The sequence below is a fragment of the Electrona antarctica genome, assembly GCF_951216825.1.
Source record: "Electrona antarctica genome assembly, chromosome: 18".
NCBI classification, from domain to species: Eukaryota; Metazoa; Chordata; class Actinopteri; order Myctophiformes; family Myctophidae; genus Electrona; species Electrona antarctica.
Genome location: NC_136799.1, coordinates 33076078 through 33095408, shown reverse-complemented (window position 1 = coordinate 33095408; position 19331 = coordinate 33076078). Strand labels below are relative to the sequence as shown.

The 19331-nt window shown below is 42.2% G+C and overlaps 1 protein-coding gene across 1 annotated transcript; it reads right to left on the bottom strand.

Annotated features, from left to right (window-relative positions):
- Window positions 1-8804: 8804 nt before the first annotated feature.
- On the bottom strand, window positions 8805-19078 carry prox2 (prospero homeobox 2). Its single transcript, XM_079528006.1, has 5 exons — window positions 19009-19078; window positions 15862-17493; window positions 13843-13944; window positions 10939-11133; window positions 8805-9238 (listed from the first exon to the last, which is right to left on the bottom strand). The coding sequence occupies exons 2-5, from the start codon at window positions 17440-17442 to the stop codon at window positions 9071-9073; spliced, it is 2046 nt and encodes a 681-aa protein (XP_079384132.1). The 5' UTR covers window positions 17443-17493; window positions 19009-19078; the 3' UTR covers window positions 8805-9070.
- Between the last annotated feature and the right edge of the window lie 253 nt (window positions 19079-19331).

The following is a 19331-nucleotide window of genomic DNA, read 5'->3' as shown; positions in this document are numbered from 1 at the left end:
CTTTGAGGCATTTTTGAGGGGCACTAGCCCCTCCTATGTCCAGCTTTGAGGGTCTGTGTAAACACAAACATTGAAGACAAAAGTGAGGATGCAAATTAGGATTGGCCACAATGAGATGATGTATGATGACGTGACGTATGATGATAAGAGCACCGCTCACTTCACACGGTGTGATTTTTACTTTACTTGAGTATGTCCAATTTTCAGTACTTTCAGTCCTTTCAAAAATCTCAGATCCAAATATTGTACTTTTACTCCACTACATTTATTTGAAAACGTAGTTACTTTGTACATTTTGATTATTACTAAACATACAGTAACCACTTCAGCCCTACAGTATATACATTTCGGCCATTTGAAAATAGTCAGTCACAACAAGTATACTATATGTCAGGAATTCAAAATTGACTTGAGTAAAAGTACAAAAGTATTGGCTTCAAAATGAACATGAAGTACAAACTGTACAAGCTTGTAAATCTGCTATTTTCAGAAGATTTTTTATACATTTGATAACTTGAAATGGGACATTCTGCATATTGAGTACTTTTACTTTTGGTACTTCAAGTACATTTGGATACCAATACCTTTGTACTTTTACTCAAGACAATTTTGAATTCCGGACATTTGCTTGTAGTGTTTCTATAGTTCTATATTGGTACTTTTGTACTTAAGTAAATCACTTGAGTATACTTTCTCCACCCCTGGGGCTCGGTGCCACCCTGAAGCCTGCTCCCTCTCCCCGGCGGTCCTGGGCCTGACCTTGCCCGGCGGCGGGGGACATCTCCCATTAAAGCAGCGTATTGTGATAAGGCCATTTCTTTTCCTTCAGCATCCCTTTAATGTCATCCCTGAAATATGAAGTCATTAAGCGATATTAAAACAGTGCTGACAAACTAATTAACAGAAGACATTATACGGGATGGGCTCGATTAATCCGCTTTAATTGCTCTTTTAAATGGGGGCTCCAATTAAAATTAATAAAGATTTACCGGTGATCGCGCCAAACTGCGCCAAGGAGTGCCCGTTTCTGAAGGGCAGGCTAAAGTCAGCCCCCGCCCGCTTATTCTCAAGTTCCACTCCCTCCCCCCCCCCCCCCCCCCGTGCTCCCAGTGCCCTCCCAGTGTGAGGCCGTACATACAGCCCGTATCGGCACTGGGAGAGCAGGGAACGGGAGATTATCCCCCCCCCCCCCCCCCCCAACCCCACCCACCCTGCCACGGGGTCTTTGATCCCAGCTTCTGTCTCTTTAGGACCCTGTGTACCCAGGGCAAGATCGGCTTACAGTATTGCACTAACATGACACCACACACACACACACACACACACACACACACACACACACATGCACTAGTACACACGCATAATCACACGTTTATAATGCACACGCATGTGAGAAAACATGCTGCTGAGATAGCCAGGCGTGATATAAGATTTAACAATAAAAAATGGTTTATGCCATTCCAGACCCCAGGGGGGTTTATTATACAATGGGAAAGAAGCACTTTTCAATCAGGACCACCACAAACACACACGTACGCACGCACGCACACACACACACACACACACACACACACACACACACACACACACACACACACACACACACACACACACACACACGCACATCTGTTCATCTTGACTGTGAGTAGAGCACCACTGTGTGGAGATTTTTGTGTAAAACCGATTTTTGGTAGACTGTAAGCACATCTGTGAAGATGTGAAGAAATGTCCAAAAAACATTCATGCTAGTCTGTTGCTGTTAATGAGCAGATAGTTGGAGAATGGAGACGTCCGTCAGATCAGTGGTGTTCACACTGGGGGCCAGGGGGCAGCGGGGGACACAATACACACATACCCAGTATATGCATACACTATATTATTCATGGCTGTCGGGAGGAAACCATGCACCTAATTCCATTTTTAGATTTTTTTCTTCTCATAAATCAGTGTTATTGAACACCCTTTACGTCTGTGTGTTGGTGTGAAGTGAGGGGCGCTCTTCTCATCATACATCATCATTCATCACATTCGTTGCTCAGCCAATGAAATCATCACTATGTGGTACACACAAACACACAGAGCTGGGAATAGGAGGGGTTAGTGCAACTCAACAGAAAAGCACCCACTTTATAGATTTGTTTTTTCAGATTTTAGTAATGAAAGTAATTTAAACGCGGATGGGTGGGTTATAAAATAAATTGGCATGTTTTTTTGTCTAACGTTCATAATGCTAGTATTTATTCTTACATTCCAAAATAACGTGATACTATCTCCAACTCTGTTTTCATTACATAAACTAGAATTCGACCGGCCTTCGGCCGGTCTCACTCTAGCGCCGAGCCACGCCATCCAGGTGGCCAGTGTTCTGTACCATACTGTACCGTACCGTACTGTACCGTATTGTTCCATACTGTACTGTACTGTACTGTATTGTTCCATACTGTACTGTACTGTATTGTTCCATATTGTACTGTACTGTACTGTACTGTACTGTACTGTACTGTACTGTACTGTACTGTACTGTGCTGTACTGTACTGTACTGTACTGTACTGTACTGTATTGTTCCATATTGTATTGTACTGTACTGTACTGTACTGTACTGTACTGTACTGTACTGTACTGTACTGTACTGTACTGTACTGTACTGTACTGTACTGTACTGTACTGTACTGTACTGTACTGTACTGTACTGTTCCATACTGTATTGTTCCATACTGTACTGTACTGTATTGTTCCATATTGTACTGTACTGTACTGTACTGTACTGTACTGTACTGTACTGTGCTGTGCTGTGCTGTACCGTACCGTACCGTAATGTACTGTACTGTAGCAGACTGTACTGTACTGTACTTTCAGATTTTAGTAATGAAAGTAATTTAAACGCGGATGGGTGGGTTATAAAATAAATTGGCATGTTTTTTTGTCTAACGTTCATAATGCTAGTATTTATTCTTACATTCCAAAATAACGTGATACTATCTCCAACTCTGTTTTCATTACATAAACTAGAATTCGACCGGCCAGCGCCGAGCCACGCCATCCAGGTGGCCAGTGTTCTGTACCATACTGTACCGTACCGTACTGTACCGTATTGTTCCATACTGTACTGTACTGTACTGTATTGTTCCATACTGTACTGCACTGTATTGTTCCATATTGTACTGTACTGTACTGTACTGTACTGTACTGTACTGTACTGTACTGTACTGTGCTGTGCTGTGCTGTACTGTACTGTACTGTACTGTACTGTACTGTACTGTACTGTATTGTTCCATATTGTATTGTACTGTACTGTACTGTACTGTACTGTACTGTACTGTACTGTACTGTACTGTACTGTACTGTACTGTACTGTATTGTTCCATACTGTATTGTTCCATACTGTACTGTACTGTATTGTTCCATATTGTACTGTACTGTACTGTACTGTGCTGTGCTGTGCTGTGCTGTGCTGTGCTGTACCGTACCGTACCGTACCGTACCGTAATGTACTGTACTGTACTGTAGCAGACTGTACTGTACTGTACTGTACTGTACTGTACTGTACTGTACTGTACTGTACTGTACTGTACTGTACTGTACCATACGTTTCCGTACTGTACCATACTTTTCCGTACTGTACTGGACTGTACTGTACTGTACTGTGCTGTGCTGTGCTGTGCTGTGCTGTGCTGTGCTGTACAATACTATACCGTTCTGTACTGTACTGTACCATACTGTACTGTGCTGTGCTGTACTGTACAATACTACACCGTACTGTACTGTACTGTACTGTACCATACTGTGCTGTACTGTGCAATATTATACTGCTGCGCCCTGTGTGTGTGTGTGTGTGTGTGTGTGTGTGTGTGTGTGTGTGTGTGTGTGTGTGTGTGTGTGTGTGTGTGTGTGTGTGTGTGTGTGTGTGTGTGCCACGGAGCCGACTTGGGGACTCAACGCAAGGACAACACAAGAGACGGTCACGGCCACACAGCCAACTCAAGGTACGGCGACGGAGCCGACTTGGGGACCCAACGCAGCTCCTCCCAGGAAAACAAACAAATGAATGGAGCTGAACGTGAATCCCCCCCACCGCCCACCCCTTTTTTTCCCTCACTGTATATGTTTCTTTTCCCTTTTTACCTCCATTATGATGAATTCCTGTTCTGTTCTTTGTCTATATAGAAGTGTCTATTTGTACGTCTCTAAATGTTTTTGATGAATTGAACATGGTGGACCCTATTGGAAACAAGTGTAATGCTTAATTGGGTCGTCCACTCACAGTTAACAGCCTTTGTATTGAGTTTGTGCTTGAAATGTACTGTAATTCTGCAAACTGTTAATAAATATTTCAATCAATCAATCAATCAAAATGTGTGTGTGTGTCTGTGGAATGGGGTGTGGCCTAAAATGTGATGTAATTTGCATTACTGTGAAATGTTGCGCAATAACATGGTTTGTCATGCAAATGCAAACTGTACAGTAATTATAACAGTTGCATGGATGCAAAGTAGTGCGTTATGTCTGGACAGGCATGCCGGTGGTGTTGTGCCTGGTGAGATGTGGGCAAACGGTGTGGTTTGGTAGGAGAAGACGGACAAAGGCAGCCGGATAAACGGGGTGCGTGGGTTTTAATTAGGGTGGCAGGATTGTATAGCTTCTGACTTCTTTCCAGCCCTTTATATCTGTGACCTTTGAGATTATTGTGTTGTTCAACCTAAAGTTACAAATGACCTGTCTGTACATAAAAGGTATTTTTCTTATTTAAACTCTTGTTTGTTGGGGACACAGTGGCGCAGTCAGTAGCACTGTCACCTTGTCACCACCTAGAAAGTCCTGGGTTTGATTTTCCGCTGGGGACACTGTCGGTGCTGGGGGCCTGTTGTCTCCTCCGTACCCGTGCCCATACCCGAGGCGGGGTTGGCGAAAGGGCCTTTCTGTGTGGAATTTTCATGTTCTCCCCGTGTCCCCTAGGGTACTGTAGGTACCCTCACTAAAAACACACAGTAATCCTGGTCTCTAAACTGTCCCCCCCCACCCCGCGCATGATGGAGGGGAAAGGAACTGGTTGGAATAACGTGTTCCTTCCACACGATACGTCCAGCCAGGGAAACTCCCCCCTGTCAGGTGAAAAGGTGGCTTGGAGTCCTCATGCAGTGAAGAAAGTATGAGGTCAGTCCGTTGCTCTCCCCAGGTTGGCAGAGGGAGTGTAGCGCCCAGGATTACATTCGATAATTGACACTGGGTGAAAAAATGGGGTTACAAAATCGTGGGATAAAAATGTATGTAAAAAATATATATAAACTCTTGCTTGTACTCAACATAAAATGTCACATGATGTCATGATGTCATCATGTCATAAAAAGTTCCACTTTTGCAAAAGCTGATCTTTTAACCTTTGTTCAACAGTTAGTTTCAACCAGTCAATGTTATTACATTTCTGACCATAGTCGTTCAGACTGACTGCCATTTGAGTCAGTCTAATAGGGCTTGCAAACCTCGCACCTTTGGTATGCAAATTCGGGGGGTGCGCCATTTTGGTTGTGATTAGTCACTACTATATCTGGCCAACAGATAGGCATACAGTGGTGGAAAAAGTACTCAATTGAGAATTTTGTGAACATTCAGGTCGAACATAGGATCACACGTTTTGATTGCCTGTGAGTTTTGCCTCTCTTCCTGCTCCTGCAGAAACCATAGAAAGAGTGGCTGCTCCTCTTCTTGACCACATCATCACAGAGTGTGATGTTCAATTTACATCCCTATGAGTCATCTCCTCGGCTCGCTCTGTCTAGTTCTAGGAAGGTGTAAGAACAGACATCTTCATTGGAAATTACTTACAGCATGCTGATCAACGAGAGGCATAGGAAGGAAGAAAGGCCTATAGCTTTCTCAAGAAGTGTGGGAATGAATGTTCACATGTTTCTTAATTAGTCTGAACAATTTCTTTGACTATGACCTCCCCGGCTCCTTTAGTGGTTGTAGCCAAGTAACCGCATAGACTGCTATGCCAGTGGCTGGCCCAGAGTTGGTATATACAGGGCTAATTAGATAGCATTTGGGACACTTAAAGGGCGCGTTCGGAAATATCGCACTGAGCGCACTGTGCAATGCAAACTAATAGGCGAGTGTGCTCCGGTGCGGTATTTCCGAACGCGCCCAAATTATACCAGAACCTTCTATTGAGAGTTGTGCCATTGAGGGGGCAGAAAACCGTGCCGGTCACGTGGTTCATGTAACTCGAAATAGTGTCAAATTCCCATAGAGACTACAGTGCATTCCGTAAACTTCCGGTTCAGGGCTTTGTCACTATTCGCCAATACTACAGTAGGTAGTAGGTGTGTGTGTGTGTGTGTGTGTGTGTGTGTGTGTGTGTGTGTGTGCGTGTGTGTGTGCGTGTGCGTGTGCGTGTGCGTGTGCGTGCGTGCGTGCGTGCGTGCGTGCGTGCGTGCGTAGAAGACCTGGCCCACTGAAGTGAACTGAGTTGACGCAACTCTCCTTCAATGCCTCTGACTTATACTATAACTACAGTTAGTAGACAACTATGAGTACACACTAGCACCAACGCTGAACCTCATGCCAAGTCTCACAGCAATGATGTCACCAGTGCCCTGGTTGTATAACTGGCATTTTTGAATAGCTAAAATATAACATAATGGTTAAAGTGGTTAAAATCTAAAATGACACAGATGCTTTCCCGGTTTTAATGCATTAATGTCAATCTATCAGGCACACCCATCGCCAAACCTTAAAAATTACTACACAATATTGTCATCAATATTGACAAGGCAAAAACACGAGTAAATAATAAATTAACTAAATTGCACCAATGAAATACAAGTTTGCATACAATAATAGTCACATGCAAGAGTTAGGCTCTGTACAAGACAGAGCCAAAGCTTTCAGATAACAGAGAATGCTCATGTGAGTACTTCTGTATACCATCTTTGTTGACCATGTGTTGGTCACTTTTCAGTGTCTTTGTTTTCACACACAATATTTATTGTTGTAAAATGTATTGTCTATCTCAAAACTCTTTGCAGAGAACACACTATTGAGGCTGTCCAAGTGACGTCCCCTGGGGGAGTTGAGGGTCCTTTTTTATTTTTTCCCTGTTTTCTTTCATTATATTAGACATTACCAAGTCTTGTTTTGAAAATGTCACACGACAAATTAATTTGCGCAGAGTACTTTGGTTCAACCGGTGGCATTTTAATTGAGTAGAAAACATAAATCAATTTAACAAAGAAGACTGATCTAATTGAAAAGAAATGCCTATTAAAAGATTAGACAGAGGTTTATTTTCTCCAGTCCTCCTCATGAAGCCAATACTAGCAAGCTAATGTTTTAATTTCCTTAATGTTATCATTTCTGATGTAATTGGTGCTTGGGCACCTAACAGGTTTTCCAATTAAATGTTTGGTTCTGGGCATTGGCAATGTAATCTAACACATTAACAAGAAACATTGTGTTTTGATCAAGTGGTTCAGCTATTGTAGACTTAGTTTTCCTTCCTACTGTATGTCCTGTTTTAACAGCACATTGTATCCTTGAATGCATTGAAGTGTCCTCAGAATATCAACAATGTAGTGGTGTGAAATTATAATTCACCATGAGTAGGTAACATGAATTTATTCAAACTAAACTATGGGGTAGATAATTGCCAGGATTGTATTCAGTCAAATTCATTGCAGATTTGTGATAGTGTGTGTGTGTGTGTGTGTCGGTTTGTGTGTGTGTGTGTGTGTGTGTGTGTGTGTGCGTGTGTGTGCGTGCTGTTGTGCACGTGTCTGAACTGTGAAGTGATCAGCACACTTTGAGCGGCGGTGCCTGGAAGAAAGAGTCAACGGGTTTGTGGAATTTTGCTTTGGTGGCACAACTCCGATATGAGGTCACATCGGGCATTAGTCATTTGGAGGGAATGCATTGTGTCTGTTTTTAAGACATGGCAATTGTTCGCATCCGCACTGGACACACAATGAATGCAGGCCTTAGAAAGTCGACTTGAATTGGCTTCAGTGAACAATGTGAGCAGCATAGTTTGTAGGACATTTAGCAGCTGGCTGTGTGACATGGATTAGAGGTACCTAAGGGGTACCTAAGGGCCTCTGAACTTCGCTAGAATATTATGGTGAGCCTGCAAATGCTTGTCGTGTATATAGACGCAGTAAAATCCTCTGTGTTATTTTAACTCTGAGAATGTACAAATGTTACAAATGGATGAATGAACACTGACGATTGTACTGTGTAGAGTCAATGTTTACATTGTGCTTGTTGTGTCTGTGTATGAAATGAAAATGTTGTACGTGCACTTGTTAACGTAGTAATTAAAGGAATACCTTACATTACCGTAACAAGATAATTAAGATCTTTATTTTATTTTTATTTATTTCACTTCAATATGGTAGACAAATGTGTAATAACTAAAAATGATTGTTCCTTTTATGATACGTTTTTATACATGATGATAAAACCCAGTCGCTTGCATTATAAGAGTCTGTCAAGCTAATAACTATGACATAATAATAAAACATAAACAATATACAACAATAATTACCAGTGCATTTACATTTATACAGAATACAGCTATCAAATGTAATATGAAATGAAACAAAAAACCTAAACTGCTACCGACAATAACCGATACAACTCTAAAGCTTTCAAGTTGTACTATCCAAAACAAACTATACCTAACCTATAAGGATTAAAGATTATTCTAATATGAAAAGAACACCTCTGTAAACATGTTGACCATTTTTTCTTCTTTCTTTTCTTTCTTTTTTTTGTTTGTTTGTTTGTTTTGTTTTTTTAACTCAATACAATTCTAAATGTGCTGTATGTACTGTATGTATACACTAACATGACAATAAATCATGAGCACATTGCAATGTAATGATAACTACCTCTTGCTCAAAGAAGAACGTACAGTATTTTGGAAGAGCGATAGCTTTCAAAATATATATATTTTTTACAGATTTACAAAGTGGTGTGTATATACCTAAGTTCTTTTAAAATTTTAATCTCGATAAAATACACGACATGATGTGGTAATAATGTCAAATAAAGCCCCCTTTCTCTTTCTAACAAGTCTTATAAGCAGGTGGATGTTTTGAACTCTTCGGGGACGTCACTGTCTAGTTTGCAGATCACTTTGTAGATGGCCTTCTTCCACGAGGGCTCTGAATCTTTGGCGGTGGAAATGGCAGTATAAAACTCATGCAAGGTGATTTCAGCAACATCTAGGAATCTGTCTGGAACCTGTGAGAAGACACAACATTATTAGTTTAATAGTCAATACCATTCCTCATTCTAAGAACATTGTTCCAATTAGGGCTGTCCCCTCATAGTCAATTAATCAAATAATTTGGTTTGGTCTTAGTGGTCCAACCTTTGTTAGTCTTTTTTTTCCATTTTCCATATTTCACTTGTAAATTCTAGATATAACCCGGTAATTCTGTTATTTTGAGCAAGTAGTCATTGTGAAATCAGCTTTATAATGTTCAGTTCTTAATCTTACCAACCTGACAAGGCTGGTCTCTGAATATTTGTGCGCAGTAAACACAATTTTACAAACTAATAAATTAATCTCCAAATACCTATGATTATTAGTTGACAAACAATTGCCTTAGTCATGGACAGCCCTAGTTGTCCTAGTTCTAATACTGTTGCAATAGTCATTATGTTAAAATAATATTGCGACACAGATTAAAAGACTTCTCACTTCAGCTAAATTATACATAAGGAAGACAGCACATTTCTTCACACAACGATAAAAGGCAACTCATCTCTCTTTGTACTCTGCATACATACAATGAACACAATGTCAGAATCATTAACTCATCAATATCAGGTCTCTGCTTTGATAAGCTATAGGTTTGTTTTCTTATTCTTATTTTCCCAGGAATTCTACCATGTGCTCTCGGCACCAATCAACCGTCAGAGTCTAGATGCAATGGATGCTGGGAGAAGGCCCACGCTGGCCTTGTTTCCCATCCACTGGCCGGTTAACACGGCAGTTGTTGGCATAAGTTATTTTTCTTTGCTCTCATCTCCTGACACAAAGCATCCCTGGGAAAGGAATGTCTTGGTCCCAAGGTAAAGAAAACGGTCTCGTCCCTTTCCCACCAAACGGCCTTCTCCCTCGGAATCCAAAGCGTCTTTCTCAGCATTCCGCATCAGTAGCAATCTGAGTCTCGCTCAGGCGTACTGGTCCTCTAATCCTGAGTTGTTTTAGTGGGATTCTGCGGCTTCCTCTTCCCACAGTGTGATAAAGCATCACTCTGGAGTTTAGATAATGGCTGTAAAGGCTGGCCAGCCACAGGTGCAGAGTGACACATACAGTAGTAGGTCAGGACAAGGACATGTATGACCACTGCTCCATGCTGGCAGCACCTGAATATTATCTGCAGTTCAAGCGCTACTCTGGCCACTAACTTCAAGGCCTAATAAACTACTAGAAGTTTATTTATTTTCCAGTTAAGTGAATACTTCATTATTTCCAATGTATTCAACCCATCTAAAAAATAGCAGATATACAAGCTCACAGTGCGTCACTTCGTGCCTCGCTGCGAGCTTGTACATCTATTTAGAAGGCATTTGTAGAATCGGCCTCAGGTCTTAATGGATTAAATAATATGATTTCTATACATACTGTAAATAAATATACTATATACTATCAAGCAAGGATATTTCCTCCGGGTATACCTCCCCACAAGGATGGGGGCATGCCATGATATATGAGAGCACATGATCCAGCTACTTCACCATGCTGATCAGAAATGCTACGCCTGCGTGATGTCAGACAACAAGATGCATTTCTACTTTCTGGTTCACGGGAGCTCATTTCAAACTGCAGCTGCATAAACAATGGTTACAAACCCCACGCTGATCGAATCTCAGAGTAATGAACCGCTACCGTAGGAGCCCAGAGCAAACTAATAAAAAAGGAGAGGCTTTACCTGAAAGTCGTTGGCTTTATTGTAGTGCATGTTCAGCGCTCGGAACAGCTCCGAGTCCCTGCTGACCGACATGTCTTTGACGTCGGTGACGCCGTCCACGATTGCCTGGCGGGCAAACTTCTCCATCTGGATGTAGTAGAACTCCCTGAAGTTACTGAACCACTTGATCAGCTGAGACGTGATGCAGCGGTTGAACTGAGAGAGACAGGCGGAGAGACAGGCGGAGAGACAGGCGGAGAGACAGGCAGAGAGACAGGCAGAGAGACAGACGGAGAGACAGGCAGAGAGACAGGCAGAGAGACAGACGGAGAGACAGGCAGAGAGACAGGCAGAGAGACAGGCGGAGAGACAGACAGAGAGACAGGCAGAGAGACAGGCAGAGACAGGCAGAGAGACAGGCAGAGAGACAGACGGAGAGACAGACGGAGAGACAGGCAGAGAGACAGACGGAGAGACAGACGGAGAGACAGACGGAGAGACAGGCGGAGAGACAGACGGAGAGACAGACAGAGAGACAGGCAGAGAGACAGGCGGAGAGACAGACGGAGAGACAGGCAGAGAGACAGACGGAGAGACAGGCAGAGAGACAGACAGAGAGACAGGCAGAGACAGACGGAGAGACAGACAGACATGCATCATTAAATTCTGGCTTCGTGCAGTTCATATACAGTAAATTCACACATAATCAGGGTGTGCTCTTTGAGCCAATGCAGGGATTTAGCTTAATATAAAGCTTTTTCTATGCCTTTTTCAGGTTGCAAAATTAATTAGGGCTTTAACTAAGGCAGTGGTTTTCAACCCTTTTCACATCAACGTCCATTATTTATGCCGCATTTGAGCCACGGACCACAATTTGATGAGATTTAGACTCTCAGACCCAAAACAAACATATTTTGTTGTCGTTGGATAAGGTTTGCGTGCAATTCCATGCTGTATTGATGTGGTACCATAGGAGAGATAACAGGCAAACTTATTTGTTATTTGATCAAAATAACTTTCTACATTCTCTAATTGTGTAGACTTCTTGTAAATTAATTAAGTAATGCCGATGTTTAACAACAATTTAACTCTTGAGAGCCAAAGATCATTTGGTTACCAATGCTACATCATTTAGCTGGGGACCACCCCCCTCAAGGACCACTGGTGGTCCCCGGACCACTGGTTGAAAACCAATGAACTATGGAATTCCCATGTTGTACTATATCATCATACAATGGCGGTGACAATAACAGATCTGCAAGCTTTACTAGAAATACTTTAGATAGTTTAGATAGTTAGTATAGAATAGAATTTAGATTTTTGAAAATGTGCTTATAATGACATGACCAACATAGGGGCGCCAAGTTGAAAGTGATTAAACACTTTCTCATGAGAATCCCCCTCTCTTCCACAAGTGACGGTCCATCACTCCTCTCAACATGAATTGCGTTGATCTTTTCCCACCAATGTCTGGCTGCGGAAAACAACATCTGTCAGAGTAATGTGTTTCTAAACTCAGTCTTGACATTAGTCCTGTTATTCTATCTCTTCATCCAGAAAGACAGAAAAAAACGCCCAAGGGCTGGGCAGGCATCAAAGACGTGTCTTCTCTCTGGTGTTGTGGGTGAGAACGCGGCAGCGTAAGGGCAGAAGGAAGCTTCCCTCTCACTGACTCCAGCTGATAAAATGGAATCAGACACCGGGATTAGGGCCCTCTTTTGTTCAGTGCCACTTCCCACCGCAGGGTCGTAGGCAAGGAGATGTTCGCAGGCCTGCCTCCCCGCTGACCCCCAGGGGTCAGAGCAGACAGAGGGCCCAACAGGACTCACAGTGGGAGCTATACGACATAGGGCTATGGTGTCTATGGTCAAGGCATGGGAGACGAAGCGAGAGACAGTGAGGACTAAAATATGTGTGTAAGAGAAGGAGACAAGGGAGGTTTGGAGGATCATAGTCAAGGGAGGAAACAGGTGGAGGCTGTTGGAGAACCGTCAATAAAAAAAGAGGAACCTTTAGACGAGAAACTAAAGGATGTTGGAGACTAGCTATTCTGCCAGACAATTGTTTTTAATTGCATTTTATTTTTTATAGCGTTTTTCCAATGAATGGTTCATTCATTCATACTGTACATTGGGAGGTGAAGTGGCGAACAGTCGCACTCACTTCCCACATTCACTTGCACCGACAGACTCATTGGAGGCAATGTAGGGTTCAGTGTCTTGCCCAAGGACACTTCGACATGTAGACAGGAGGAGCCGGGATTCGAACCGCCGACCCACGTATGACTAAGGGCATACTGTATACTTATAGGAAAGGAGTCAGGAGATAAGTTAAAAGAGGGAGTGGGGATGACCGTAAATGTGGAGCAGGTAACGTAAGGGGAAGGTGATGAAGAGACAGAAGAGGAGGCAGGAAAGAGGAGATAGAAGTATGGGGCGGATGGGAGGGGGGGCAGGGGGTGGGGGACAGGACAGGACAGCACGGCCAAAACACACAGGATGTTGTGGTTAGAGCCGGCGCGCACAGCTCACAGACTGGACGCTATGAGCAAGTCTAATACCGGCTCTGTGTTGACACTCAATAGCAATGCCTTGCCTACAGAGTCCTTTGTCACTCCATTTGCTGACTGGAGTGGCTTTTTAAAGAGAGAATGCCCCTCTATCTCCCTCTGCCCCCAGGACATACTAGCAGCTTAGCGGCTTTGTTAGTGTAAACCCTCTGCTCCTTTGTTTCTATCCTACGACACACTGCTGATTCTATCCCAACCGTCCAGCAACAAGTAGATGTTCAGGAGATAAACACCCAGCACACAGTAATTCCCTTTTCTGTTTTGTTTTGGTCTTTTTTTCTTCTTCTTTTTTTTTTTTTTTAATTTTCTACCTGTTGAATTAATTGGCCAATATTGTATATATCGTAATAACTCACCTTGACATCGGGGAAAAAGGTTTTCAGCACGTTGGAGCTGGGATAGCGGGTGTAGAAGAACATGAGTTTGGCCTTCTTCAGATGGTTGGGGGTGAGACCTTCCTGAATGTGAACATTGGAGTTAAGGCAGCGAAAGCTGACAATTAGACGTGAGGCGCACAGCAGCCCCCTACAGCGCTTTGCAAGGTGATAGTAGGCCAGAGTATTGTGTTGCCTCGATCTTCGGCGAAATTGAATTTCACTAAAGAACAGCTTGGCGTTAACCAGGGAGTCAATAATGACCCTAACATGTGTTTATTGGCAAAACAGCATTACGAATTAGATTAGGGATTTTTAATTAGAGGCTGAAGTACTTCATGTCTGGCAGTGAAGCGAGGTTTGTTTTGAAATGTTTTGAAACAAGGGAGTTGATTTTCAAATATAATTAAGTTGAGTTCAAGACAACATATGTCACGACGCCACGTTACTGTATATAATTTCTCAGACAAAATGCTTATTTGTGTAAAATCTGGAAATCACATGAAATTAAGTTCTAGTTCATATTTGTGTTTTCTAATATTATTTTAAACAATTTATTGTTTTGTGGGAGCCAAATGTATGAATTGGCTTCATCGCAAATATTAATATTTTCAATTCCTTCTCAAGTTTTTCCCCCTGTGGCACTGAAGACACACTGTGAAGCCTTCCCTCTGTAGTTCATACTACGGTATAACGCCTTAGGTCATAATATTTCCTTATCAGGTCACACCACGCCATACATTTATTAGGCAACTCTACCTTTGAAATAAGGAAGTTGGGATGAAAGATTGATGTAGCATTGTTCAAAGAGAAACATCTATTTGCACTGTAAAGAGAAGCACCTGATAATGTTCTTCTACACAGCATTATGACAAAAAACAATATGAACAACAACACAAAACACTTCTGTGACTATTTCAGCATGTTTTCCCATTGCTTGACAACATTTAGACATGTCGTAAATTAAAGTCATTAAAAATATGTGAATTAATTTCTAACACCGTTCATCAACAACAACAGAAACGGTGAAATATTATTTGACTCGCATAGCAGTACTACAAAAAAATATCCTCCTGGTCTTTGAGTGATTCTCCTCCTATTTTCCCCAATACTTTGGAATTGTGATGTATTTCTATGATATACCTTCTGACAGATGTGTCCAACAACAAATGCTCAAGACAAGAGCTCAAGTGTTACGGGTGGACGGCTTTTGTGGTTTGCAGCGGCACTCAGAAGTGACCTTTTACATGCACTCCCATCACTCTGATGGTGGAGACATCTATCTACCGCACCTTTTCAAGTCTAAAAAAAAAAAGAAAAAAAAGCCCACACAAAAAAACAATGCTACCTGAAACAGAAACTGATGCTTTCTCTTGCCTTTGAAAGCCGGCTTTTGTTCCTGACAGTTCTTATCAAAGCCTTCTATTCCTTTTTATTTGCCTTTTCTGGACTTAAAGTCATTACTCTGCTTAGATTAAAGAAGATGCTATAATTTTCGTTGGGGTTGGCAAGATCAAAGAAAGAAATTCTCCTTGAAGTCTGTTAGTGGAAGAGCTTGTATTGCAATGTTCCTTAACTACGCTTGTTCAAATGGAAGGACTAGATATAATATTATGTCAGGTAGTACAAAATACTACGGTTAACATTGTATCTATAATATTATATATGAAAGATTTTTATTCGAAAATCACGATTTAAGATGACAAATTCTAATGAATACATTTTTATTAATAAATATTTATTTGTCACTCATAAATCCAATATTATAAGTAATAATAGTAATAATCTGTATTATTATTTGTCAAATATCATATATCATATTAATATCGTTTATTTTTTCCACATTTCCCTGCTATATTTATTCCAACCAAATTGGCCTACTGTACAAATTTGTAATTTCATTATCAAAATGGTATAGTGGTCCAGCACTGCAATAACTACAACCAAATCCTGCAACTAGTCAGACAAATAATGTTATGTTTTGGGGGGGTTATAATGAAAGGATATATTGAGAGACATGTAGGGGTTTCGTTCAGCCATGCTCTGCAGGTCAGCACACTCCATCTTGACATGAGGGAGACACATGCTGTCCACATTCACCGGTCCCATGGCTGTGGGACGAGAGTGGTGGCTCAGATGGCTGGACGTTACCTTCGACCTCATGGCAATAGTATCCCAGGGTAGGTCCACTGAGTCTGGGGAGGTCCGGTCAAGTGATGGGGGCATGCACGGGAGACCCCCAAAGTTAGTGTGTGGTCCATACTTAAGGAGATGCTCCAGGATCTGGCTGTCATGCAGAGGTGTGCTGTAGTTGAACTGAAATGGTGGCTGGTGTAAGGGGTAGGGCCTCTTCACCGAAGACGAGACGGAGCTCAGAGGAGCCATGGAAGGCTTCCGGACCACCAGCGAAAGGGCCTCAGTTTGATCCTGTGGGCTTTGTGCCTCGCTGCTCTCATAGTACTCCAGAGGCCTGAGTTTGACTGTGATGTCTTCGGGGTGGGGTTGTTCTGGGGCACAGCTTGCCACCTCGTCCTTCCTCTCCTGTCCCATGTTGGTCTGCATCCCTGGAGATGGGCACGTGCGCTGCGGTGGGACCAGCGATGCAGCAGACAGTTTGCTGAAAACCTTGTCCACGCATTCATTCACAGCCCTGGATAGCTCCTGCTTTAGCGTATCCTGGAGATGCTGGCCCTCTTTCTGGTATACCAGATGACTCTCTGCATTCATTCTGTCCTTACAGTCCTTGACCACTCTATCGCGGCTCCTCTCAAACTGCTCTTGGTCGTTTACGTAGCTAGACGCTCTATTGTGTACCAAGTGGTCGCGCTCAATGGCGTCGAAGGTCTCATCTCTGTCATCATGTTCTGGATCCTCCTGATTGTAGACCTGAAGAAACTTCTCCTGCAGCTGACGCAAGAGCCTCTGCATGCTCTGGAGCTGCTCCTTCAGTTTGTGACACTCTTCATCCTTGTTGTTGCAGGTGTCGCCGCCACCCCCAGCACCTCTGCTGGCCGTGCCTCCGGCACCGATGCTGTGCTCCTGATGCTGAGGCAACCTCTGTTTCCGCTTGTTCTCCCTGTAGGCCTCCCTGGTCTCCTTCGTGTCCCTGATGGTGTCCGTCTCGGACCTCTCGCTCTCGCCGTGCAGCCGGCTGTTGGGCGAGCCCGCCATGACTCGGATGATGTTCTCCACGCGGGCCCTCTTGGCTTGCAGGTGGTCGCTCAGGGGCCGCTCCGCCTCCGGACTGGCTCCCGTGGAGAGGTGGCCGCCGGGCGAGGCGGCCTCAACCATGCTGTCCTTTGAGGAGACGCTGCTTCGGTCCTCCTGGCTGGAGTCGGCCATGGTGGAGCTGGACACGGCGGAAGGGGGCAGGTGATAGAAGTGGCTCTCGTCTTGTGATCTTTTGCTGTGGATGGTCTTGCGGAGGAGCTGAGAGATGATGGATCCGCTGGAGTACGAGGTCAGGGGCTCGTCGTACATGTTCCTGCGAAAGCACGGTATCATGAGGTCGGGCTTGTCGTCGTCCAGACAGCCGTCGTTATTGTTGCTGTGCATGTTGTGGTCAGGTATGCTGAGGTTCATGCTGAATGGGAACACTGCGTATACGGCTGGCACCTGTCACTCTGTAGATATCTGGAAAGTAAGAAATCAGTGAGCCATTAATCTCATAGATCATGTACCAGCTAAATATATTAGAAAAGTGTTTCAAGTAAAGTATGAGTAATATAATTTTGAAACCAATAGTCTCTTTGTTCCTTGTGTAGTATTTAAAATAAGGTATATTAAACTGAACAACGGTTGAAAAAAAAAGGAAAGGAGAGGGGGGAAAGATAGTGGAGATCACCTTTACGGGTAAAGCGCATCCATTCAAATTGCCTTTATGTTTTTATAATGACTACTTCAGCTAACTAAATTTGTATTACATATTCATGGTATATAGAATGTCAAAGGACTCCTTATTATTTCCAAGACTGACAGATTCATATAAGATATTTCCAAAGACGTTAAGGAACATGGGAATCTACTCTTATGTATCCTTTCATCTTGGATTTGTAATGACATTTAATATAAAGGATAAAAGAAGAATTGCTTTATACTTGTGAGCATGGAATATTTCAATATATGAAAGACCTAGACTACCTGCACACAATATATTAATTTTTAATAGGTGCAAGTGAATATGGGGAATTCATCTTAGGTTTTTCAAATATTTAATCATCAATGTGTAATCTTTGTTCAGATTTAAAAAATAGTAAAAGCTAGTTTTTATATCCTAATTTATGGAATCCAGGTTCACTTGTTTAACATTAAATAATGATGATTGAATATTTAAGTTGTTGTGTATTTTTCCATCCTATGTATTGTACTGCAACAATGTCAATGTTAACAACAGCTATAAAATCATGGTAGAGCTCCAGTTATCTATATTTAATATCAACTTGCAAACATAATGGATGGACCTGCATTTCAAAACGGAACAACAGAGGAGAAAATATTTTAGCTTTCAGCAAACATCATATACTCTGTCAGATGATGGATTACTTTTCAAGCAAGCACAACAAAAAGTTGAGTGTTGTTGTTATTTCTTTTTCTTTTTACAATGATGGAAAAAGACACTTAATACAATGAAATCTAAATGAATAGCCTGGGGAAAGCTTGAGTGCAGTATAGTTGTACAAATATATAGGCCAATTAACTATACATACTTTTTCTGCTATATTGTCTATATATACAACTGGAAAAGATTCTATACAGATCTGATAACTTCAGATCTATAAGAAAACACCAGTGTTTTTCTATATATCCTATGACATAGGTCACATAGCCTATTTCTTCTATGCATTATTAAGCTAACATACATGTACAATATTGTAGGATATTTTGATATTCCATGGTTTTATATTTTCATCTAGAATTGTTTTCTTTTTGACAAATAATAATTCAAATTCTGTAATCTTTTTATTGTTGTTTAATCCTACTGGGTTAAAAAAGGGGGTCAGAAACATTAAAAGGAAAATTATCAATTAAGTCTCTCAAATAGCAAAATATCTCAAAACATTAGCTGTATGCATGCAGCAATGCAGCATTAAACACTTCACAAGCTAGGCCTATCTATCTATGTATGTATGAGAACAGTGGAGTTCTTACCTGTTGCGCTGCTGTGTGAGCTGTGTCGGGTTGATGGCCTGCAACCAAAGTGAAGTGAGTTGAAGGGATGAGTGGAGAGAGAGAGTAGACATCAATGCATCAAACAGAACGGACCAGAGGCGTGGCCATCATCGAAAAGCTCTTCTGTGGACGGACGCAAATCTGGGTGTCTGTCTGTCTGTCTGACTGACTGACACACTGTGGTCATCTCTGTCACATAGCTGTAACGTGAAATAATATAATTGTGTGTGTGTGTGTGTGTGTGTGTGTGTGTGTGTGTGTGTGTGTGTGTGTGTGTGTGTGTGTGTGTGTGTGTGTGTGTG